At 41.1% G+C, this 24,452-nt stretch overlaps 1 protein-coding gene and 1 long non-coding RNA gene across 6 annotated transcripts in view; one reads left to right on the top strand and one right to left on the bottom strand.

The window, feature by feature from the left end:
* SESN3 (sestrin 3) overlaps positions 1–6,308 on the bottom strand; it is a 74,008-nt gene extending 67,700 nt beyond the window's left edge. Inside the window, exon 1 of the mRNA XM_059930561.1 lies at positions 5,955–6,308. Within this exon, the coding sequence (XP_059786544.1) occupies positions 5,955–6,032 (78 nt within the window). The 5' untranslated portion in view covers positions 6,033–6,308. The remainder of the gene's footprint in view (positions 1–5,954) is intronic.
* A 427-nt stretch (positions 6,309–6,735) lies between these two features.
* LOC132369708 (uncharacterized) lies at positions 6,736–24,452 on the top strand. Of its 5 annotated transcripts, XR_009504468.1 has the most exons (7): positions 6,736–6,771; positions 7,783–7,864; positions 18,447–18,573; positions 19,087–19,140; positions 21,615–21,751; positions 22,875–22,949; positions 24,007–24,452. It is a non-coding gene; the product is annotated as an uncharacterized LOC132369708 (long non-coding RNA). The 5 variants fall into 5 exon arrangements; XR_009504467.1 differs by lacking the exon at positions 24,007–24,452 and having other exon boundaries at positions 18,450–18,573; positions 22,875–23,238; XR_009504465.1 differs by lacking the exon at positions 24,007–24,452 and having other exon boundaries at positions 22,875–23,238.

Raw genomic sequence — 24,452 nt, 5'->3', positions numbered from 1 at the left:
CAGGCTAATGGTGACAGTTATACATTTTCCAAAATTCGAATTATTCCTTGAAAGCTTGAATTTTATCACTGGCAATAAATATTGTCAGTGTTTTTCCTTAAATCTTCAGGGTCACATTACTCAATCTTAAGAAAATTTTTATCAAATACCCAAGTTTGCCAAACCAAAGTTTGCCTGACAGGTGTTCTTTTAAGTAAAAATGGGGTTCATTTTAAAAGTGGCTAGTTTAGCCTGCAACTAAAACAACTGCACAGATTCTTTCCCTAGAGACAACCAGATTGCTGTGCAGTAGAAGCACATAGTATACGTCTCATCACTCAAGGGTCAGGATTTAACAAAATTTAACAGTGATTATTGTTTCGTGCCACTACCTTGAGTTACACTAAGGGGCCAGCACAGTTTTACCTCCACTGCTTTTGCACAGTGAAAACAGAAATAAAGTCTTGTATGATCATGAAAATAGTTTTGACGTCCCAGGCCCGCTGAAATGGTCTTGGATACTCCCAGGGTCTGAAGATCATATTTGAGAACTGTGCTTTACCTCATTAAAGAATTAACCAAACTACTGTTAAAGAGATAATAAAAATAGCCAGCTAACTCTTCTCCTTCCCCTCCAGTTGATCTGGAATAACGTGTCAAAGAGTGGCTAAAAGTCACATTTCCAACTAATATTACCTGGAGAGTTTTAGGTACCTATAGGCATTCCACAGATGCTGAAGCTGGGGGGTGGGGGGGATGGCTATTCCCTGATGGCCTCAATACTACAGGGGACAATTCGAATGTAGTTTTTAGCTTATTACAGAGGCGGTATTAAGAATTGAATGGACTTCATACGAGTTGTATGACAGAGTCCATACCTTTTAAATTTTCTCAGTTTATGAGAATCAACTGATAATGTGAAAGCACTGTAAAAATTGTGAAGGTCTACCCAAACATAAGTTATAACCCAGTCCCTTCAAAGGGGAAAAAGAGGATGAAGAGATCAGGAGAAAAAGATTAAGACATTTCTTTACTTCCATAGCTCTTCTCCTAAATTAAAATAATTAAACATTCTTTGCTTTACCCTAGATTTGCCCCAACTTCTATTAAGCACAATCATCCTTAACTCTTAGTCTTTTCAAACTTAATACCAATATCCCTCATCTGCTGAGGTGTCCAAAAGGCAATTTTATTTTACTTAATTATTTGAAACGTCAAAAGCAATGCATTGAGGGTTTCCCTGGTGGCGCAGTGGTTGAGAATCTGCCTGCCAATGCAGGGGACACGGGTTCGAGCCGTGGTCTGGGAAGATCCCACATGCCGCGAAGCGACTAGGCCCGTGAGCCACAATTACTGAGCCTGCGCGTCTGGAGCCTGTGCTCCGCGATAAGAGAGGCCACGACAGTGAGAGGCCCGCGCACTGCGATGAAGAGCGGCCCCCACTTGCCGCAACTAGAGAAAGCCCTCGCACAGAAACGAAGACCCAACACAGCCATAAATAATAAATAAATAAATAAATAAATAAAATTTAAAAAAAAAAGAAAGAAAAAAAAAAGCAATGCATTGGATTACTATTTAAGGAGGGGGAGGGGTAGAATATGCAAATAAATCAGTATGTTGATCACTCTAATTAAAAGCATAATATCTTTACCTCTCACTTACAGGCAATAATTAGACAAGACAGAAAAGTGAAGACTAACCAAATCACTCCGTATGTATTGAAATATATTGCCACAACACACAAAGGACCTGTTCTAGGAATAGGGAAAATACATAGACTTGTCTTTCTTATATTTGTAGTTGTACTTTATGGTTTACAAAGTACTTTAACACATATGACCTCTCTCCAGCTATGCAGCAACCTGCAAGGCAAGTAGAAATGATGTACACTTTACAGAGAAAACTAGGCTTCAAGAAGTTAACTAACTTGCCCAAAATTCAAAGACCTATCAAAGACCTAATGATGAGCATATCTTGTGACTCCCAGTATCACTACATTCGCAGTTATATTTTAGCAGTTTATTTATTTGGTGATGGGGAGGTTATAGAAGCAGTAGAATCCCTTTACAAATGAAACCTTACATTGAATCTGAGCTATGAAACACATAAATACACAAAAGCGTTTTTATAAGTGTTTTAGTTATAAATGAACAATTACTGATAAGTTTTTCTCACAAGTGAAAATTAAACATGAGTAGATATGCACAGGAAGGAAGTTTTTTTAAAGGCCAGTGCCTTCATAATCAATGACAATCTTTGTGATCAATATCTTATTAACAAAAAAGTTCAAATATATGTACAAAGGGAGCAGAACAAATTTTAATTCAAGGCCTGCACAAGAATAGTCTTGTAACAAAAGATTTTTGGGTGGTTGTATTTTTAAATTATAATTTTAAAAAGTACTTAAAATTTAATCCAACTCAAGTATTTTTGAACACTGAAGCATCTTAGGGCTCCATAAAAAGCAGTTTGAAAACCACTGCATAATGGCTTGCTGTCATAAATTCACTGCTTGGTCTCTGTCTAGTTCATTTTCAGATAAAACTAAATAAAAATCTACTTTTGACAATCAAAAATATGTACATAAGAAACCTGATTAACCAAAGAAAAATACAGCTACTCATCCACAAAGCAATACCATTCTTTTGGTTGAACCATATAAGACTGCTATTAACTGACAATTTTGACTATAAAAATGAGGTTCATATGGCTTAAACTAATGTTTCCCATTTTATTTTCCCAGTCTCTTCACTCACCAAAAAGTTGTCAAAAGAAGCGATCGTATAAGCAGAGGGGAAAAAGTGCAATATCCAACAAAGATAAATCACTGGAACTACCTAAACATATTAAGAATTATAAAATGGTAAATCCTCTAACTTAAAGTGCAGAGTTTTATTCACTTCAGTTGCACTAACTGCTCAATACTCAAAATACATTGTAATATGCACCCTTTTATTTATTGGAAGACGAGTGGACTGAGAGTTACCTACCTTTCTTAATGCAGTTTGGCACTCCACTTTGAAATCTATCTAGTTGTCAGTGGAATTTCTTCAAGTAAAATGTATTACACTTCACAACTCATTAACTTTTCCAAAGTAAACAGAAGCATTTCCTCTTTTATTAAAACCTTTATTGAATTATTTCTGATAACAGAGCAAGTTAGAATAAGTAGGAGTTATAGATTTGAGGAGAGTTTTGTTTGTTCATTTCTTTCCCTATGTGGTTTACCTCTCCATTCTTTTTACTGACCTAAGGTTACCAAATTAGGTATATTTAATACGTGAAGAAGTCTTTTTTTTGGAAGACGCTGAATCAAAATCATAAAGGTACTTCTAAGAATAAATGTAATTCTCATACAATATACAATTAAATTTTCAGATGTTGGGTTGAACCAAATTACTTTCTTTGAAGGTGAATCCAGTTCTTTTTGAAGTTCCCTCCAAATTCAATACATTGCAACAAATTAAGCCACTTAGAGAAAAAGGTGTCATGCCACATAAATAAAGGTGACTCTTCCCCCATCACTAATGAGGATTATAACAGCCAAGAGTAATTCACACTGGATGTGCATGGTTTTCATTCTTCCATCATGAACTACACTGAACTAAAATTCAAAATGCTGTGACTCACATGGTTATTACTGAACACTTTAAGTGGAAAACACAAGATAAATCCAGAGAATCCCATTTTGAGCGTTATAGATGAATTTTGCTTAGAGTTATATACTTTCTATCAAAAAGAAAACCATTTCTTTATTAGAAAACTCTTACATGCTGTTTTTAGAATGATGAAGAACTTAAAATGCTAAACACTTGATACCTTTTAAGAGCACTTAAGGCACTCTTAAAAAGCTACAAATGTTTGCCAAGTCATGCCATAACTGGCTCAAACAATCCCATTTCCATCGAAAGTTATTTCATGCTACTGCATGAATCAATATTAAATACCTTGGAGTTACTAAAAACTGGGAATTAGCAGAGGTGTGCATAGCAATTGTAAGATCTGAAAATGGTGAATATCCATTTTCCATATACTACCTCTGTCTTTTAATAATAGCTAGAAATGAGGATGTTCTTTCTAGGTAAATAGAAATAGTTTCTTAAAAGCTAAGAGAAAGATATAAAGATGTCTTGAAAGCTAGCAAAGGGTCATGGATCCACAGCCATGGTTCTCTCAAAAGAAAAATAGATTTTGAAACTTAATACTACCTCCAAAAATTTAATTAGTCCACCAAATTGCCAGAGCCATTAAAAAAAATCCAAGTCAATACAGCTCTTTTTTCCCTTATTCAGTTAAAAAAAAATTAGCTGTTTTTTTTTTAAACCAGGCTTTAGTTTAATCAAACATGTCTCAACAACACTTTTTTTTTTCATGTTAAAGACATAACATCACTTTTAAAGTTGGAAAATCATCATCATCATTTTTTAAAAAGCTAAGTTCAGATGCCATCTGGCCCAGAAGTGAAAGAGTTAACATTCAACTAAGCTGCTCTGCGCTTCTGATCCATTACATTTCTCACGAGCTGCCCTACAATGAGCTGAGCAAGTATCAACTGTAATTTGATCCCAGAGTTTATGGAAAAAAATAACTGCACATACTCAACATGCACATTTAATAAAAATCTGTTTCAAGAAAAACATATCCGATAAACACAATTTAAGGCATATTTCACTGTTTGATTAACTTCAAATATGCAATCCTTTTGCTTTCTTCGTGCTCTCAAATAAAATGGGGGGGGGGGGGGGGGGAAGCAGCAGCCCTACTGCAGGGAAAAGAGGCTTGAAAAACAACTTTGATTGGCACTTGGCCTGACCCACAGAGGAAGAAAAACAGTTTTTGGACAAAGAGCGCAAATATTTGAGCTTGCTTACTTACATGCTTTCTTTCTTTCTTTTTTTTTTTTAATATATAAAGAACAATCCTAATTGAACTGTATTTAGAGAAATTGACAAAAAACGGTGCCGTATTCATCTTAGTCTTTCAGTCCCGACGCATTTGCACAGCTCAGCAATTTTAATTCATTTGTACTGGACAAACAGAAGCACCTCAACTACTGTTTCCACTTAATGAAATGTAAAAATAGAGTCTCGAGAAGAATAAACTGATTATAATATTACCCAGTGGCGGCTGTTAAAGTCTGATTAAAAGCTTTTCTCAGTCTAAAACGACATCTTTTCACAGCCCCCTCACCCCACCCCCCTTAACGGAGCGAATAAGCCAAGTAAGCTAAACAATACTGGAGTAAACTTTCTATCAGTCACTCTGGGAAGCAATAAGCTGGTTGTGCGTCTGATTTTTCTGGAGCAACACCGGGGTGCTGGGGATGAGTAAGTGCTAAAAAGGGATAACTCACGTCCACCTCAGTCTCCACCTCCCCCAACCCCAGCTTGAGAAACTGTAACGTCGAATAGCATTTCCCATGGGCATAAAGTTCAAGCTGCTTTACCAGTTCCTTTCAGGATCGAACTGTAGCCACAAGAAGACCATCCAAAGAATGTAAAAAGGGAGTGTTCGGGGAAAGCGTGCAAGGAAGGCAGAAGCAAACGAATAAACAAAAACAACACCCGCAAGAGTTAGGCACAGCAAAGAGTGAGCCAGGTTCCTCTGGACCAGACCAGGCAGTTCTGATTTCACACCGACCTCCATCAAGAGCACTGGGAGGAGGATCGAACAGGTCCGTCCCTCCCTCCGCCCTGGGAGCAGGCCGGGGGTGGCAAGGTAGGGAGGTGAACGGAGGAACAGACCACAGGCACCCCCCGCGCCCCCAAATCCCCTGGGGACTAGCGTCTGTCCCGGCAGAGATCAAAAGCAGCAGCAGGCTAAACCCTCCACTCTCAACCCATGCACCCTTTTTGGGTCTCGGCGTAGGGAAGGTGCCCTGGGATCCCTTTGAGCCTTGCTCCAAGAGTGCGCCCCGGGGCCGAGCAGCCCGAGCCGCGGCCGGCAGGAAGCGCCCTTTTCGGCCGGACCCGTACCTTCCGCAGTACTTTCCGGCAGTTGGTACAGAGCAGGTAGTTGGCGGCGGCCGACGGGCTGCTGCTGCCCCGGTTCATCGTGGCTGCGGGCACCGAGGGCGAGGGCGAGGGCGGGCGGCGGGCTGGGGCCGGGCTGTCACTGCGGCCGCCCGCGCAGCTGAGGGGCCGGACCGTCCCCCAGCCGCCGGCCGCGCTTCAGCCTCAGCGTCCTCCGGGCGGGATGTCGGGATGGGAGGCGACGCCCCGAGAGCGAGCGGCTGCCCGAAGCGACCACCGCGGCGGCTGCCGAAGCGACGGCGGAGACGGTGGCGGCTGCTCCTCACCGGCCCGTTGTTCCACCCGCCCCCATCCTCCAGACCCCCGCCCCCGCCAGGCTAGGACGAGCAGCCGCCACCGCTGCCGCCGCCGCCGCCTCCGCCGCCGCCGCCGCAGCGTCTCAGTGCGGCCCCGCCCCCGCCTCCCCACCACCTTCACCACCTCCACGCTCGGGCACCGCCCCCTCCCGCCAATCGGACCGCTCCGGCCACGCCCCCGGGCGCTAACCCACAGCCAATGAGCAACTAGAGCCCGGCTGGGAGCTGCACCGGCCAATCAGAGAGGCCGAAGACGCCTTGAATCTCTGGGCAAGTTAAGTTTGTCTCCGAGGCTCCGAACTGAAGGGAGATGGCGGGTTAGTTAGGTAGTGGGGTGGGAGGGAATACAGTGTGCTGCTCCACCAATAGGAGGAAGAGGGTGTGTCATATGCAAATAACCCCGTGAAGCACAGCCCCTCCCCTAAGACAAGGCACAGCCCCTGCTCTAGGTCTCTGCAGAAATGGTGAGGGAATGAGATAAATAACTGGGAGCTAGAGCTCGCTAGTGGGTCTAAGACTGAGCTAAATATTTCCTGATTTCTTGAGAAAGGGTGGGGGTTGGGGGGAGCTAAAACGTTCTTACCGTCAGGGCAGTGGTTAGGCTTCCTCTTAACCAAAATCTTAGCTTAGCTATAAAGAAGACTGCAATCACGTAGCACTTTGCATCCAAGGATCTCAAAGAACTTTATGCATCATTTATCGTGAGCCCTGTTTTGCAAAAGACCAGTTACCTGAGGCTTCGGCAGCGGGTAGGGGATAGATGTTGAAGTATATTTGTACCATTAATCGAGTTAGAGGGAAGAAAAGACCCAAAACCTGTAGGTGAGCGGTTTCCTCCTCCATCTAAAGCCCCTTCTCGCAGTCTCTCAGCAACGAAAATTCCTTTATTTGTCCAGCACGAAAAGGCCAAAGAGACAGGGTTGTCTTCCACCCAAAAGTCCTTCTGAGGCAGCTGGTTAGATAAACGCAGAGCATGGAGATCTGCCTGGGAGCGAAGGTTCAGAGAACAAATTGCCATTTAAAACTGTTGGGCTGGACCTGCCTTTTCCGAAGCTAAAAATGGATTTAGGATTTTGGCGTTCACGCTCTGGGGAGAGAACGCAGATGTAATTGGGGAAAGCTCAGGCTGGCAGGGTGTGGGGGACAGGCGAGTGGGGGAGCCAGGTCTCCCGAGGAGCTAGCAGCGCGCATGCTAGTCGAATGCTGGTTCCCGACGCGAGACGCCCCGAAACCTGCTCCCCAGTGAGAACAAAGGCAGGCTCCGAGCGAGAACCTGATTGGTGCCCGGTCCTCACCGGTGTCCTCCGGACCCCGGAGATAACTTGCTCTGCCCACTGGCGCGGAGCTCCGTGCGCACTGGCGCCCCAGCTCCCCACCCGGCCTTGGCCGGGACCACATAGGACTGTGCGTTATGACATCACCTGTTTTCGCTGTTGAGAACACGATCGGTATTCTCTGCTTCTCCTTTTTTACAGGTCTCTGGTGTACGAGGATTTGTGAAGGCCTGCAGTTGGCAGAATGAATCTGTGGAGATGGTTTAAAAGAACGGTTTCACTGGTTTGCATTTCTTTCTTTTCTTCCCTTTCTTTTTAAAAAAACTACCCTGGTTTCCTTAGGGATTCAGTGTAGTGTTGTGATGCAAAATCAGAAAGGTACACTTGGAGGAGCTAGCAAGTTTAGCATATCAAAGCTATTAGACCAAATTGTGTGGTTAAAACTGCCAATCTCCTCATTTTTCGACAGCTGCCTCCTCTCTGTCCCTTTTAGAGACCAACAGGCATAAACCAAGTCTACACAAGGAACAAAGGAAATGGAAATCTGCCAGTGTCAGGTTTAAATAGATTAAAATAGACTGGAAAACCCCCAAAGGGTCTAAGTTATGTGGTTGGGTAAATGTGTTGATCCATTTAACTAGTGATAGCTAAAGTTCTCTTGGTGCTGTGCAGATTTATAGAGCCTAGAATAGCAATGGCGTGGGGAAGGTGTATAACATGCAGTTAGAAGAAACTGTAAAAGCAAGAAGATTCAGCAAAGGGAGAAATTACTACGTACACTTCAACGCAGAGATCCAAGAAATCCAGGGAGAAAGGAAGTCTCAGTTGTCCTAAGAACTGAAACACATATGTGTCCCCATTTAGTGGTAAATATCTTGAGTTATATTCCTGGCTTGTAAAGCAGATTTTATGTGAATAAATTTTAAAGGAAAGGAGAAATTGAAGGATGAAGTGAATTTTTGTGCAGAGACTGAGTTTTCTCAAACAGTATTTTAACTTCAAATTATTTTCTATCATATACTTTTTATATCCTTTCCTTCTATTTAATAGCTAAAATTCTTTCACAGTGAAGTCCTTTAAGTTCTTCCATAACTAAATCTCTCAAGAGGGAGGCCAAGAGAGGCCAGCCCTATACAATTATACCCTCTAACAAAGATTGCTAAAAGGAGGTTTTAGAGGAATCTCTTCATTGATCCATGGTCATATACATGTATGTGACCAAGTGATGGCCCTCTCCACCAAATCCTCCAAACTGTTATAACATTGTCTATACTGTCATTTATTTGGCAGTCAACCATGTACTGCACTGTAACATTTCTTCTATTGAACCACGATATATGTGTCTGTGTCCCACCCCTGAAATCTCCAATCCAGTAACTCATTCTCAATACACAATGACCACCCTTTCTTCTGGTTCTCACACCCTCAGTCCCATCATCCTTCTTCTACCCTCTCACGGTAATGTTCAACTTCTGGACCCTTCCTTTCTCTTCCATTCCTCACCTGACCTCCCTTTCTTTCCCAGCTAGCCTGGATACCAGAAGGAGACTGTAACTTAGAGAATAAGTGACTTGCAAATCCTGGATCGCATTGTTAGTTAAGAGGGAAGGAAACAAAAGCCCATTCTTTGAACTTTGTACAGAGCAAGGAAAAACTCCGCCCCTTTTGTTGTCTGGTTGATCTAAAACAAGAAAGAACTTTAGGAAAGTAGGATCTGGGTGAAAATTAACAACCAATGTGGAGCACTACTTTTTAATTACAAAATGAGAATGACACTTCATTAAACATTTTACATCATTTAAAAATAGTTTTTGCTTGTTTTGAACTATTTTTTTTTAAATGTGACTTTTTTTTCCTAGTTGTGCATAAAATCACATGGCTTGGACGTACCATAAATTATTTAACCATTACTCCACTATGGAACATGTAGGTTGTTTCCAGTTTCTCATGATTATAAATAATGCTCTGATAAGCTTCCTCATATGTAAGTTTCTGGCAGCATCTTTTATTCCTAGATATGGAATTTCTAACCTAAAGGATATGAATATGTTTTAAGGCTTTTGATGCAATTTGCTAAAAGATTTTGTGGAAAGGTTTAACCAATTTGCAACCAACTCACAGTGAATAAGAGCACAGGGGAGAGAATCATTTGAAAGCACAAATCTGATCTGTCATTCTCCTACAGAAGGCCAGTCAATAGTCCACTTACCTCTACTTCGAATGCCCTCTATCTCTTTCTCTTTGAAAGATCTCCCGGTAGAAATATGCACTTGCCAAAGCATCCAAAGTGCTTTCCTATACCTCTTCCTTAGCATCAAGCTCAATACTGAAATGATTGGTTCAAATTCTATGTTCTCATTAGACTGGTGAACCCCTTAAGGGCAGGGATGGACTACATTCACTTATTCACTCCCAACTCCTAGCTCAACCAACTTTAAGAGAAGGGCTTAAAAAATCTTGGAGAAAATAAGGAGTTTTCACTCTGACTTTCCTCAGTACACCATAAGTTCTGCTAGAACATCTCTTTTGAATCTCTAATAACAGCTACAGGAACTTATAAAAGGATCCCAATACAAATTTGTGAATTGAATGGTACAAATCAACTATTGTTGCAAAGCAGAGAGATTGGATTCGTGTCCTTATCTGTCACCAATTCCTTCTCTGACATTGTACATAATGATCATAACTGGGACTTGCTATCTCTTTTATAAAATGAAACTTCCTACCACAAACCAAGGGTGTAGGGAGGGAGGGTTGAGGCACATTTTTATGCTCGGCGCTTTTGAAAGAAGATACCCTGTTAGTAACGTGCTGTGACTTTTGGACTTAAAACTGTTTACTTCTCTAGATATTCTCATTCTACTGACCTAAGAATGGGCCCCTTTATAGTTCCTAAATAAGGATTCGATTGAAAAAAATCAATTACTAAAGATATTTTTTAAATTCCATTTCTTGAGACAATAGGTCATTTTCTAACCTTTTGCTTCCTCAGACTTCTTTTTCTTTCCCCTGGGGGCACCCAAAGCCTTTGGATTTCAGGGAAAGTCCTGCATTATTTACAAATTTGCAAATACTGTAATTTGTTTTGTGCACAAAGGAATTTGTACTTCACACATTTATAAGTTGATTGCTCCCTTTGAGCTGTTCATTAGATTCCTGCGGCCCAAGACCAATACTACTCCAAAGGAGAAATTAAGAAGATCTGATCCAAAAAGACCACTGCTTGAGTGCCCATTCCCATCCCACCCCCTCCATCACCCACCTCCACCGAGAAAATTATTCTTACCAAAGCTCATTTTTCAAAGAACAAATATTCCACCAACATCTAAATTTCTGTCGGCTTTCTCTTCTAACTTCCTATTTCAGAGTTTCCTGCATTTAACCCCATGTAAAGCAGACTGCAAAGGCGAGCGAGACCCTCAGATGTGGGTTTGTTGTTGTTTGTTTGGCCTGCAAGATGTTAGCCAGCACAGTGCTTTTTAAACATTGAAATACTTTAAATATTTATAATTTAGGAGATTTTGCACCTCCCGCCCCCAAATCTAGATTTCTGGCGTCTCTTGAAAATTTGTCAGATCTGATCACACTGGACCCATACTGCCACATGGCAAGCGTCTGCTGGAACCCAGTACCTGCTATTTGGGTTTGGACATGCACTTTCTAATTTACCAACATCTCTGTCACTCTTTTGGGTTCTATTTTGCCACTTTATTTACATTATCTTCTTGATCTTTGTAAGGATTCGCCACCTCTATAAACTGTCTCCAGCACCTAAATACCTAAATTACTGATCTGCTGACTGTCCCTCCTAACTTTATCATAGAATATGAATTGAAAAGAAGCTTGTCATCTCTTGGCTATAGCAAAAGTTGAGGAAAGGGGTCAGATGTAAAGATTATCATGCTATGTAAATCAACTATACTTCCATAAAAAATATATATTTAAAAAAGGAATATCATGATGGATAGCTAGGTACCCTGACGTGTGTGTGTGTGTGTGTGTACACAATGGGAAGGATAGTTGTCTAAGAAGGGACTATTATGTCCTTTACACTCTTCACCCCACTCCTTATTCTAAGTCTGCCCGCATCCCCATTCTAATTGTAGCTTTAGGAGAAAGGGACCAAGGGGAATGTGGCAGTAGTAGAAGGACCATGAGAGTGTTTTCTTTTTTTTTTTTTTTTACTTTTACTTATTTATTTATTTTTTTTAATTTATGGCTGTGTTGGGTCCCCGTTTCTGTGCGAGGGCCCTCTCCAGCTGCGGCAAGTGGGGGCCACCCTCCACCGCGGTGCGCGGGCCTCTCACTATCGCGGCCTCTCTTGTTGCAGAGCACAGGCTCCAGACGCGCAGGCTCAGTAGTTGTGGCTCACGGGCCTAGCTGCTCCGCGGCACGCGGGATCCTCCCAGACCAGGGCCCGAACCCGCGTCCCCTGCATTGGCAGGCAGACTCCCAACCACTGCGCCACCAGGGAAGCCCGAGAGTGTTTTCTTTGATGGGCATTATCACATGGAGACTAAGAGCCTGGGCTCTGGAGTCAGATATGGATTTGAGCACTGACTTTGCCCCTTACTAGATATATGACCTTGGGCAAGTTACTTACTGTCTTTAGGTTTCAGTTTCCTCATCTGTAAGACTGAGTAATAATGCTACCTCCTCAAAGAGTGATTGTGAAGATTGAATGAGATTAACACACTGTAGTGTTCAGCAAAGTGACTAGAACATTGCAAGCCCTCAGAAAATGTTTGCTGCTAGCTGCCACAATACAAAGGATGTTATGTTCTCTACGTACTGTGTGACCTTGGTCTAGTTACTTAACTTTTCTATGTCTCGATTTTTGTCATCTGAAAAGAGGATATTAATATTAGCTTAGTCATAGAGTTGTTTTGAGGATTAAATAAGCTATATGTAAAGCACTGTAAAACAATACCTAGCATATAAGAAATGCTATATAAATATTTACTATTATTATATACTGTGGTCAGGAGATCTTTTTTATTTGTTTCTTTTTTTTTTTCTGTGAAGATCTTTGATTTTCAAGGTACTTCTCAGAAGGGAATGTAGGGTAGTAGAAATAGCAATGGACAGAAAGTCAGAGGACCCAGGGTTTAGTTCAGTAGTGCTGTAAACGATGCGATTTTGGGTCTCAGTTTTCTTATCTATTAAATGTGGAAGGGTGATTAAGTAGGGTCAGGGCCAAATCCAGATTGTAGGAAAATTGAAGCTTATATAATGTGGGGACCTGCCTTAATAAAAGAATATAAAACTATGGATGCAAAATTATTTATGAAACCAAATACTTATTTAAAATCAGCAATAGAATCAATAAACTTTAAAAAGTTGAAAATACTATAAACATCACAAAATCCAAATAAATAACAGATCTCTATTAATTAACTACCTGACACAACCCTGTATTACTTTTTCCCCTACATATTTTGGGCTGTATATTTTGATTTCCTCTTCATATGACAATGATTTTTGAAATGTTATCTTCGATGGAGAAAATAGAAAGGTAATTCAATATTTTTCTCTAGTCTAGTGCCCTAGGATACTTATGCATCATGAAATGTCCTCCAACCTACATCTTCGTGATCTGATGCATGTAAATTGGCCTGGTGGGCGATAGAAATATTCCTAGAACCCATTCTTACGTTGGGACAACTCAAAACAACAACCACACACTGAAATGACTGTGATCTTGCTCTCTCTATATAACCCGCCAAACCCAAGCTAAAGGTGTCTGCATCTTAACGTTCCCTTAGCCAGAATAACAAAAATACACATGGCTTCCCAATTCTTCCAGCATGAGGAAGAGTTTGAAAGAGGTAACTTAAGTGAAAAGAGACTATGGTCTTTACCAATAATGGTTAAAATAGCTTGCTTTTGAAATTTAATTAAGAATATGACCACGTGAACACATTGCTCTGGCCTCTCCAAGGGCCTTGGAAGGGGCCAGTGCTAGTGATGGACACTAAAGTTTAAATTTTAATAAATTTGTGGTTAATCCGTGTCTGAGAATTGCAAAGACCTTTCCAAGCTCTAAAATTCTGTGAATTTGTTTTGTCTTAGGATTTCCATGAGAATCTAGTGCAAGCAGGATTAGTAGGATAGGAGAAGTAGGAGAATTTCTGCAAGTAAGCAGGGAGAAAGTAAAAGCAGCTCTAGTCTCAAAAATCCCCAGAGTTGCCTTGGTTTTCCTTTGTTCCCTTATTTCTTCTGTGAGTCTGTTCGTCTCCTTGATAATCTAAATTCACTCTCCCCAATTCTCAATATCCTTCTTTCAGATGTAAGGAAACTGAGATAGAGAAATAATTTTATATATTTTAAGGAAAGATCATTGTGAAATATGCTGGCTGTCTGGGTGTTAGAAAGGAAAGTGGGTGAATAAAACAAAAATCCACATGAGAGTGAAGGAGTTTGGGAGTAGGATCCAATTAATAAGAGCACAGAAGAGTTATAATTTTTAGACTCGGATATCTTAGATGACATAGTATTCTATTGTGAAGGATTTGCAGTAAATCAACATGTAGAACTGAGGTGGGATTGAAGGGACCCTTAGAAGGAAACAGTCTATACTTCAACTTTCAGGCCTTCTGAAAGTGACAATTACATACAGACTTGGAGCATCTTCAGGGATGAATCTTATTCATCTGAGTATTTCAAGTACTTGGAACCTAAGAGGAGGTGCTTGAAAGTGCTTGTTGGATGAAATGGTTGGATGTATTAGAGTTTGTTAACTGGAAAGCGAGTACACATATTTTTACCAAATAAAATTCCCAAGTTGTCTTAAAACTGTAAAATGATTTTCATGCAAAGGTAAAATTTCCCTTGTTAGCAAGAAGCAGCTTTCAACAATTATATAAATGTAACAAACACAGCAATTTCAAAGATAAAATGTTGGCATTCCCACATGAGCTGCAAGCTTGGAATCACAATAGCATCTTGTAAGATTCTGGAAGGCTGCAACTTTGCAAGAGTATGCTTTGAAATACATGCTGTACAGATAGTCTTTTATTTGCTCATTTATTTATTGGACCCTCAGCAAGTAGTAAGTCCTGGCGACAAAAAACTAACAAAATATAAGTTTATAATCTAATAGTGAGACTGGGGTATAATCTCTGCATTGGTGTAGAAGATAAATAGAAAATGGAGAAGAGAGGGTAAGAGAATTATTAGCAAAGAACTCAGAAAGCTCCTTTGAGCATTTATGCCTGTAACTGGATGCCTTAGTGGTAGTGATGGAGACACATGATGCAGAATTCTTGCTGTGTCTCCATGCAATTTACAATGTCAACAGGAGGATAGGATTAACCCTTATAAATACTAGAGAACAATACAGAAGAGTATATAATGAAATCACCTTTTAATTCCATGTTCATTACTCAATTCATTCCCGCAGTCACACATTAATTTCCTCAACATATGTCTTTGGAGTACTTACCATGTGCCAGGCTCTTGGCTAGCCATGGAGAAAAAGTGATAAACATGAGAGTCAGGGTCTTACAGAACAGATAATCTAGCAGAGAAGATGGACTTCAAACAAGTAATGCCAATATGTAATGAGTATTACAGTAGGGAAAACACAGGAAGGGAACATAGAGCAGGGGAATCTAACCTGGTCCTGGCCTCCCTGAGGAAGTAAAATGGAAACCCAAGTGGCGGGGTGTCCACTGTTTCTGACAGTGACTCCCCATATTCCAGCCAGTAGGTCCTTTCCATCTGCAACTCTCATCTTGTTGTTTCAATTCTCCTTTTAATATAGTTCCTGTTCCAGTTATAAAACTCCTATGAATCCTGACTTTTTACAGTACAGTAGACAAACTTTTATGCTGGGAGCAATCCTCCTTTCTTTTTCTAAGAAGCACTATCCCTATTTAACTTCTTTTTCCAGATTAAAGAATATCATTTAACATCATTATTTCACACTTGACATTTCTCACTCAGGCCACCACCATGATGAGTTCCATCTGTGCATGTGCAAGTTAAATGTAGGCACCATTTCTAAGAGGTACATCTATTTTATCTCTCTTAAGACTCTGAAGTATTTGAAGGTAATCCTCATATCTCTAACCTATTTTCTCTAATCCCCACAACATCCATGGTAATGATACTATAATCATAATAGATACAGTGATAGAAGCAACCACTACCACTTACTGAATGCTTACTATGTACCAGTCATTTTGCAATATCCTATATACATTATCTTACCTAATATTTATAAAATGCCTATGAAATGGTTATTATTATCTCCATTTTTCAAATGATTTATAGGGATTAAAAGTTTGGTCAAAGTCACAGTTATTACAAGACATTTGAGATTTGAACCCAGATTTGCTTGATGCCAGTGTTTATAGTATTATTCAATCCTGCCTTGGCATTGTACATTCAGAATATTGTAAATATTCTTTGAACTAATTCTCTGTGATAGGTTACCAAACTGTGAGGTCCACTGACTTAGATCTCCCAACATCCACCAAATACAGTGTGGGCACCTCCAGTAGTTGTATTCCTACTGAGATCAATGCTATGGGAGTAGGAAAAGAAATACGCGTTATTCCCTATTCTAATATTTTATTGCCCACTGGCATGTTACTCTAAAATAAAACTAAATGATCCTGGGATGTGAAAAATACTTTTGTTGACACTCTAAGTTGAAGTGCCAAATGTTTTGATATATAAGTCTGATGATTCCTAGGCACTTGGTTAGTCATGAAGGTAAAGTGATGGATGTAATGGAGATAAAGTTGAGGGAGAGGGGAGAGGAAAGAAGTAACTTGCCATTGCTCCTCTTACATGCTGTATCAAGGATGGTCCGGGTCCATTGTGATTGGTTGAGATTAGCTCCTCTAAGAAAGAAGATGAATGAACTGGTTTTCACATAATCTGCCAGTGAACTAGAGATCTTTATCTCAACCTGTCCCATCCAGATTCTCCTCTAAGGAAATCTTTCTGCTTGTGGCCTCATTCTACACAATGGTGCTCTATACTGTGTGTTTGCCCCTTGTCTCAGATGAGTGGACCAAGGGGTAGATGCTTGCTGGAAGACAGACATTCTGTGACCTGGCCAGCCATCTGGATGGACTAGCTTAAAATGATGATCTGGGCCGATCAGTTGCCTTTCTGGGAAATTCAGCAATTGGAAAGTAAGGCACCAGGCCAGTTGGCAGCAAAGTCAGATTGTGAGAGGATGTCATGAACCATATGGACGCTAAAACTATGAAGGGGCAGAACAGATAGAGAGTAAAGGTTGAGGAAGCTGGTTGGAAAAGAATCATAGAGACAATGCACAGAAAGAAAGCGAAGACATTAAGACACTGGTATTTAGAGGTGCCTTCGATCCTGGGTGTTTCCAGTTCTGGTCCCTGCTATGTATCCCTGTAACCGCCCCTACCCCTATCTGAATCTCCTTCCACCACTAATTTTGTGAAGTAACTTGAGTGCGCCTGTTTCTTTCAATCAAAAGAGACTAAAACCATCTTCCTTCCCTTACATGTCAAGCACTTACAAATAGGAAGTATTACTCTTAGTTCTCGTTAGTAAATGGATGTGAAAAGTCAGACATTCAAAAGAAAGAACTGGAATGCGCTGAGCCAGAAAACCGCATTTTGATTTTTGCACATAGAAAATTTTTACGTTTCATTAAGCATACGTTTCATTAAGAAAGTCTGCTCTCAAACTTTTTAGAACGTTTTGTGTTCCCAGTTGGAGAATGGAGATCAGTAATCTATTAGCCGAACTGCTTCTCTCCAAGTTTAATGTCAAAGTGATTCTAATGTGTCTACGTGAGCAACTGCCTGTGAAGAAAACTTTGAGAGACAAAAGGCTTTCTCCCTTTCCACTCTTTATCCTTCATTCAGACCTCATGCCTGCTGGCCCAGTTTAATGATTTTCTAGAGTTTTTGAACCAAAAAGATTTTTTTAAAAAGTAAAAAGAGAAATCAAAGTTAAATGTCCTTGAATGTTTCCAAGAACTAAGTAGTTAGTCAAGAAAAAGATAAAGTGAATGAGGGCAGCTTTGTGTCAGTTTGCAGGTTAAAGATCACTGTGGTGGTCTTTATGAAATACAAAGGGGACCAGGCATCTAAATATGAACAGGTATAAATGTTTTAATTTGACTCAACTTGCCAGGTGAGGAATGTGCCTCAACAAGTGATTTGTTTCCGTAGGGCCAATCACTAGCCTTGGAGGAGTTCAACTCAGCTAACCAGAATAGATCTGGAATATTCTTGGTTTCCATTCCTGTGCCTCACATGCCTTGTCTCTGCAGGAGCCGCTGCTTATTCATCCCTTTCTAAGTCTCTCTCTTTCTCTCTCTCCCCTCCTTCCTCCCTTCCTTCCCCCTCCCCTTCCCTCTTTCCCTCTTTCTCCCTCTTCTGCCCTCCCTGCCCCCTTCCTCCTCCTCCCTCTCCTCTTCTTCTTTTCTCCTCCTCCCCCTCCTGCCCCCTCCTCCCCCTCCCCTTCCCCCTCCCCCTCCTCCTCCCCCTCCTCCTCCTCCTCCTCCTTCTTTTTCTTCTTCTTCTTCTTCCCTTTCCCCTTCTCCTTCTCTCTCTCTCTCTCATTTATATTGGGCTTATTCTGAGCTCAGCCACCCTTGAACCCATTCTCTATCTTGTAGGTAAAATAGTTCTTAGGATTTGCTAAGACCTTGGAAAATAAAGGAGGTACTTCACCTGACCAGTGAGGACTGTTTTTGCCACACCTTTGGAAACTTTGTGGATGGGAAATTAAAGGAAGTGGTGCTTCTCCCTGGGCCATACTAGAAGGGTTGTGGTTGTGTTGGACTTGCTGTTGATGCAGTAACTCTACAGTTATTTCTGCATACTCAAGGCCTGTCGCTTTGCATTTTCTGTTTCTTCAAGAAGACATGAACATCTAGAGAGTCACATGTCTATGGGGAATTGGAATGCTGAGGAATGGAAACAAATGGAAATATATTACACAAGTGGAACTTCAGCTGTGACCTGAAATGTATTACCTAAGAACTCTGTACGGGTGAAATTTTTTCTATCTCGGTATTGTATAATCAAGTCACTGTTCAAAAACTCTTCAAATTTCATTTTTTAGTACTTACTTTGTAGGGATTTTGGGGATTAAATGAAAAAATTTATGTAAAGTGCATAGAACAGTGTCCCTCCTATTATGAGCACTCAATAAATGTTAGCTATTATTATTTTTAAAATTTTTCATACAACAATAATTGTTCAATAGCAATTGAAATTTACTTGAATTTTAATGTTTGGGTTCCCTGATGCCATTTACCACTGTTTGTTTTGATTTAAAAGGGCCTCAAGTACTTGATAACATGCAAGGTTGATCATCAAAGCATCTTTATTACACTTGTGTTCGCAAAGTACGTTTTGGTCTTCTTTTAGTTAGTCTGTTCAATCACATTACAAGATAGAGAATTCTGTGTCAGAGAGCCTGTGGGAAAATGAAGAACCTAAGTGTCTGGAGAAATTAAATGACCACAATGTAACCCCCATTCTAACCTCTCTCTAGATGAAGATGAAGAAAGACCATCTTCTCTGGGACTTGGGCTCTCACGCGTATTAGGTGAGTGTATGCGTCCACACACATGGATATATGCCTTTATGTGTCCTGCTCTCAACAAATTCTTTTTTTTTTTTTGGCCGTGCCTCGCAGCTTGCAGGATCTTAGTTCCTCATAGTTCCTTGACCAGGGATTGAACTGGAGCCCCTGCTTTTGGAAGCACGGTGGAGTCCTAACCACTGGACTGCCAGGGAATTCCCAACAAATTCTTTTTTGCTAAGCTAGAGATAGTGGGTCATAATCATTCCTTAAGTTTTTTTTTAAAATTATTTATTTATTTATTTATTTATTTTTGACTGTGTTGGGTCTTCATTGCTGCACATGGGCTTTCTCCAGTTGTGTTGAGCAAGGGCTATTCTTCGTTCCGGTGTGTGGGCTTCTTCTTCATTGCAGTGGCTTCTCTTGTGGAGCATGGGCTCTAGGTGCACAGGCTTCAGTAGTTGCAGTGTGTGGGCTCAGTAGTTGTGGCACACGGGCTTAGTTGCTCCATGGCATGTAGGATCTTCCCGGACCAGGGATCGAACCCATGTCCCCTGCACTGGCAGGCGGATTCTTAACCACTGCACCACCAGGGAAGTCCCATTCCTTAAGCTTTTAACTGAAGAACTGCAGTTTGCCAGTTAATGAACGGGACGTATCATCCCCATTTAAGAGCTGGAGTTCTAAGATAGAGTGCCTTGGCTCTTGCCATCAAGAGCTTTGCCTACTAGCCAATAGCTAATGATTCTCAGTTTTACTCTACAGGAGGTAACTACCTTTAGGGAGATGGACAAAATCACAAAAGATAATATACTTCATGTATTCTGTATGACTCTAGAAGAACCTAACCATACTATAAATAGGTCCGGTTTTTTTTAAATATAGGTCTGGGCTGAGAGGGTCTTCTGGGAGGTGTAATGGGCAGGATATATAAAGCATGGACCAAGCCATGGATTCTTTCCTCTTTGCCTTTTACAATTACCCTCTGTTTATAGAAACCTATTTATGAGTCTGCCTTGGTCATCAGGCAAAATGCCTTATTTATTTCATGGTTGTTTACAAAACCAAGGGCCGAATCTACAGGATATTTATACTGTTGTCTATCATAGCATTCACTGGGAGAAGAGATAAGCGATTCATCTGACAAAAATATTGCGGCTTGCAGATTCTGAGTGCACGAGAAAGAAGTCGCCGCATTACCACGTCATAAGACAATGATTTTGTTCTCCTGAACAAATGATGTAACTCATTTAGGTTGATTTCACCTTCCTCAGATGTCATGAACATAATTTTTGCTTTGTCACTATAGTTCTTAGTTGCTTGTACAGTGACATCTCAGGTAAAAAGGGCCTGAAGCAAAGTCTGAGTTGGATCCTCCTGAGAACATCAAGAAGATTTTCTCCCCTTTTTCAAAGAACTAAGGAGTAGATTTAGCCAGACAAGGATAAGGTTCTAGATGTGGAGGGTAACAAGGAGTGGTAAGATTTTTCTAGGTGGAAAAAGCAAAGGGAAGGCAGATGCTTGGGTGTGTTGGTGGCCTAATTTCTGTAGCCCTGGAGCTGCCCAAAGTATCTTCAGAGTGAAGACCAGCCATCTGAGCCCCGAGACAGGACAACGACCTGGGGGTGAAGAGCGGCTCTAGCTCCACCTGCCAGCTCCTGAGCCAGCTCCGTGCCCCCTCAGCTTTGTTCTATTTGCTCTTTATCTTCAGGGCTTCATTGACATCATTCTACCCTATTTCAGAGTGAGATTAGGTGAATTCCTCAGAGCCCATGGATCCCGGTGACATGTTAGCTACACCAACTTTGTATCACCTCTGCTTCTCCAGAAGCAGATTCAACAAGATCACATGATTTTTCAGAGCCTTTTAATGTCTCTTGCCTTTGGCGTGTCACTTATCTGACCTACTTCCAATTTTTCATGTTCCAATCTCCCATCCCTTTTATTTCATCTGACTCTTTCCCATATCATCAGCCCTACTTTCTGCTCCCTTCTCACTAGAGCAAACTGCCAACCCCAGTACCTTTGCTCTCTTGTTCACATTCTCCTCAAAAGTCACCCAAAGTATCCTGGAAGCAAAGGAGAAGAGCTTAAACTATTTTTTGCAGTGGAAAGCCTAGAGATGACTTACCTAAGCATGGCCTATTTGCTGCTTGATGTAGTTCATGCTCTGGCCAGGGGGAAGGTATGGTGGGATTTTGCCCAGGCACACTTTGGCCATTCTGTGTTTTGTGCTGGCCATTCTGTGTTTTGTGCTGCCCATGCTGAGTCAGCTATTGTTGAAACAAATGAAGGCAAGTATCCTTGAGGAACAGTGATGGAGGCGTGGGTGACATTCATGTAGATAATAACCTTTCAGGTTAGCTCTGGTCCTGCCCATGAACAGAATCTCAACCCCAGCCAAATCCTTCCGAAAGCAAAGATCATTTTCGTCGTAGACTGTAAGCTCCCTGAGGGCACATATCTCTGTCTGAGTTCTTTTCATTCATGTTTCCCAGGTGCACAGAATGGAGCCTGTCCCATTGTAGGTGCCCGAGAAGTCTTTGTTAATTTGAATTCCCGCCCGATGGAATTGTTACTCTAGTACCGCATTTCAGCAAGGCTCTTCTCGAACAAATAGCACAATGTCAAACAGGTATGGCAGAGTCGATTTTAATATGCTAATTCATATACACAAGGGAAAAAAAGATCGTTGTAAATATCATGGGCTTTGAATGAACGTGAGCTTCTGAGGGCTGTAAATGTATTTCAGAGAACAGGGCTAAAAATGGAGTAGAAATATACTAAATTTTAAGGAGCATCTGGAACATGAAGGGTAGCTGATAAAGAGAAAATTAAGCTTTTTAATTATAGAAATGTGAAATTGATAAAGAGTTCCCTGTTTATCTGAAACACCAAGTTTTCCTAGGACCTTAATATTATTATTCCTAAAAAGCGGGGGTCGAGGGGGGTTTAGACTAGATAAAATTCCCTCCAATTCTAAAAAGTTGAGACTATAATTATAAATCATCAAAAAATATAAAAAATAAATAAAACTGATGTCTTTATTCTCTCTTTTGGGAATGAGTGTAGCCCTAGAACAAAAAATCTTAACCTGAAGTGTATGGTTGTACTTCCTTGTATGTTTGAATTCCCTAAAACCGTGCATAAAAATTTTATATATGTGCATTTTTTTCCCCTGAGGAACAAGGATCCATAGTTTTCATCAAATTCCCAAGGTAGTTTGAGACCCCAAAACCTTATAAGCCACTGGATTATAACATTTTAGATTGTCTCCTTATAAGGCTAGAAATAACACTTTCTATGTGTCAGGCATTATGCGAAACACTTTACATGTATTACCTCATTTAACCGTAACTTCAAGACTGCTGCTTTTCTGAGAAGTTAACTTTCTCAAAGTCTTACAGCTGATAACTGGTGAAGCTGGGACACCCACCCAGGCTGAACCAGAATGCCATGCTTTTATTCATTACATAGAACTACCTTCTTTTTGGGAGACAGAACATTTTCCCCAAACCAGAGCCCTTTCAGTCTTAGCCATTATTTTCCCTGTAATTCATCTTTTATATTTATTTAAGAACTGCTTTCTAAGCACCCTAAACCCTTTATACACCCAGGGAGCATTCCTCTGTGGAACTAGCTTTCTAAAGCACTGAAGCAACCCTCTCCAGACCACTCACCTCTGTTCTGTTTTTTTCCATTGTACAACCAGGCTGCAGTAAGCATAATTTTGTCTTAACTCTCTATTCTAAACTCAGGTCTGGCCACGTGGCACTAATGGACAACCCATACATTTGGAGAGACTCCAAGAAATCCATCCCAAGCACTGAATGGTCCTGGCCCTGTTCCAGAATTTCACTAACCTTCCACAAATTGTGATTCCAGACACGTTCTTACCTTGGCCCCCAGGATAATGGAAGCCACAAAAGAGACAGAAATTAAAATGTCAGCCCAGCTGGGCCCACAGCAATTACAATGGAACCCATTGCCTCTTCGATCACCTGAGTGTAGCACATCTGTGCCTCCTGCAGAAGGGATAGCAAAATAATCCAGAGCAGTTATTTTAGATGTCTCTCTTTTTTTTAAATTATTTATTATTTATTTATTATGTTTATTTTTGGTTGTGTTGGGTCTTCGTTTCTGTGTGAGGGCTTCCTCCAGTTGCGGCGAGTGCGGGCCACTCTTCATCGCGGTGCGCGGGTCTCTCACTATCGCGGCCTCTCTTGTTGCGGAGCAGAGGCTCCAGATGCTCGGGCTCAGTAGTTGTGGCTCACAGGCCCAGTTGCTCCGCGGCATGTGGGATCTTCCCAGACCAGGGCTCGAACCCGTGTCCCCTGCATTGGCAGGCAGATTCTCAACCACTGTGCCACCAGGGAAGCCCCTAGATGTCTCTTTAACTCAGTGTTAATACAGTTGCTACTTACCAACAGCAACTAAGATTTTAATAAGCGACAGGAAAATTTTTAAAAACAAGGTGAGAAGCAGAGCTCAGAATTCTGATGAACTTTGTAATTCAGCAACCACTGCCATCACTCAAAACCTAAATAACCTGAAACATATGATCAAGGCTGGAGCGGCAAGTAAAAGAAAGTGTTGTTATTCTCTGCCTGAGAAAAGAGTATCACCCAAACCTTTTCACCTACTGCAGATTCTGAAAGATGAGTAGTATGCCATGTCACTATGGACAGAGAAAAGGATGTCCACAGCCAAGGTGACATCTGAGAGGTCATATACTTTGTGGGATCATGATAGAAGTTCAAAACATCAACCTGAGAAAAATAAGTGAAACTGATGACTAAGTGGGAAGTATGGGTGGCACAAGGGATTAAATGGTGTGGGAATCAAGACATTGCTAATCTCCTCACTTCCTCCTTTTTTTATTCTTTATAGACCCAGCCACTGATAGGAGCTACTGATTTCACGTGAAGTGATCTGCTGCTTTTTGTGCTCTGAAGGTGCTGATTTCCAGTGTCTGCAGTGTTACATCCATGAGTTCTTCCAGCTTTGAAACTGAGCGCTCCAAGCAAGAGGATCCCTTTTCTTCTGCTGCTATGCCAGGGAAACATTGAGACTACTTTGGCCAAAATAACATTTCAGCCAGTTGACATCCTAACTCAGAGAGGCAGCTAGTCGTGTTAACAAAGAAAACGATGTTTGGTCATAAAGGAGTGTGATGAAACTTTCGCTTTATCTTTTTCTATCTCAATACAAACATATGGAGACGAGTTATTTTCTTAAAGTACTTGTCACCTGCTTTGTGATTGTCATTTTACTTGGCTGCCTTCTCTGTGAGATTATAGGCTTCATGAGGACAGTTTTCCTCCTCATTGTATCCT

Source organism: Balaenoptera ricei, chromosome 8 (genome assembly GCF_028023285.1).
Source record: "Balaenoptera ricei isolate mBalRic1 chromosome 8, mBalRic1.hap2, whole genome shotgun sequence".
Classification (NCBI taxonomy): Eukaryota; Metazoa; Chordata; class Mammalia; order Artiodactyla; family Balaenopteridae; genus Balaenoptera; species Balaenoptera ricei.
Note: the sequence above shows the minus strand (reverse complement) of the source record. Positions and strands in the feature narration are given on the sequence as shown.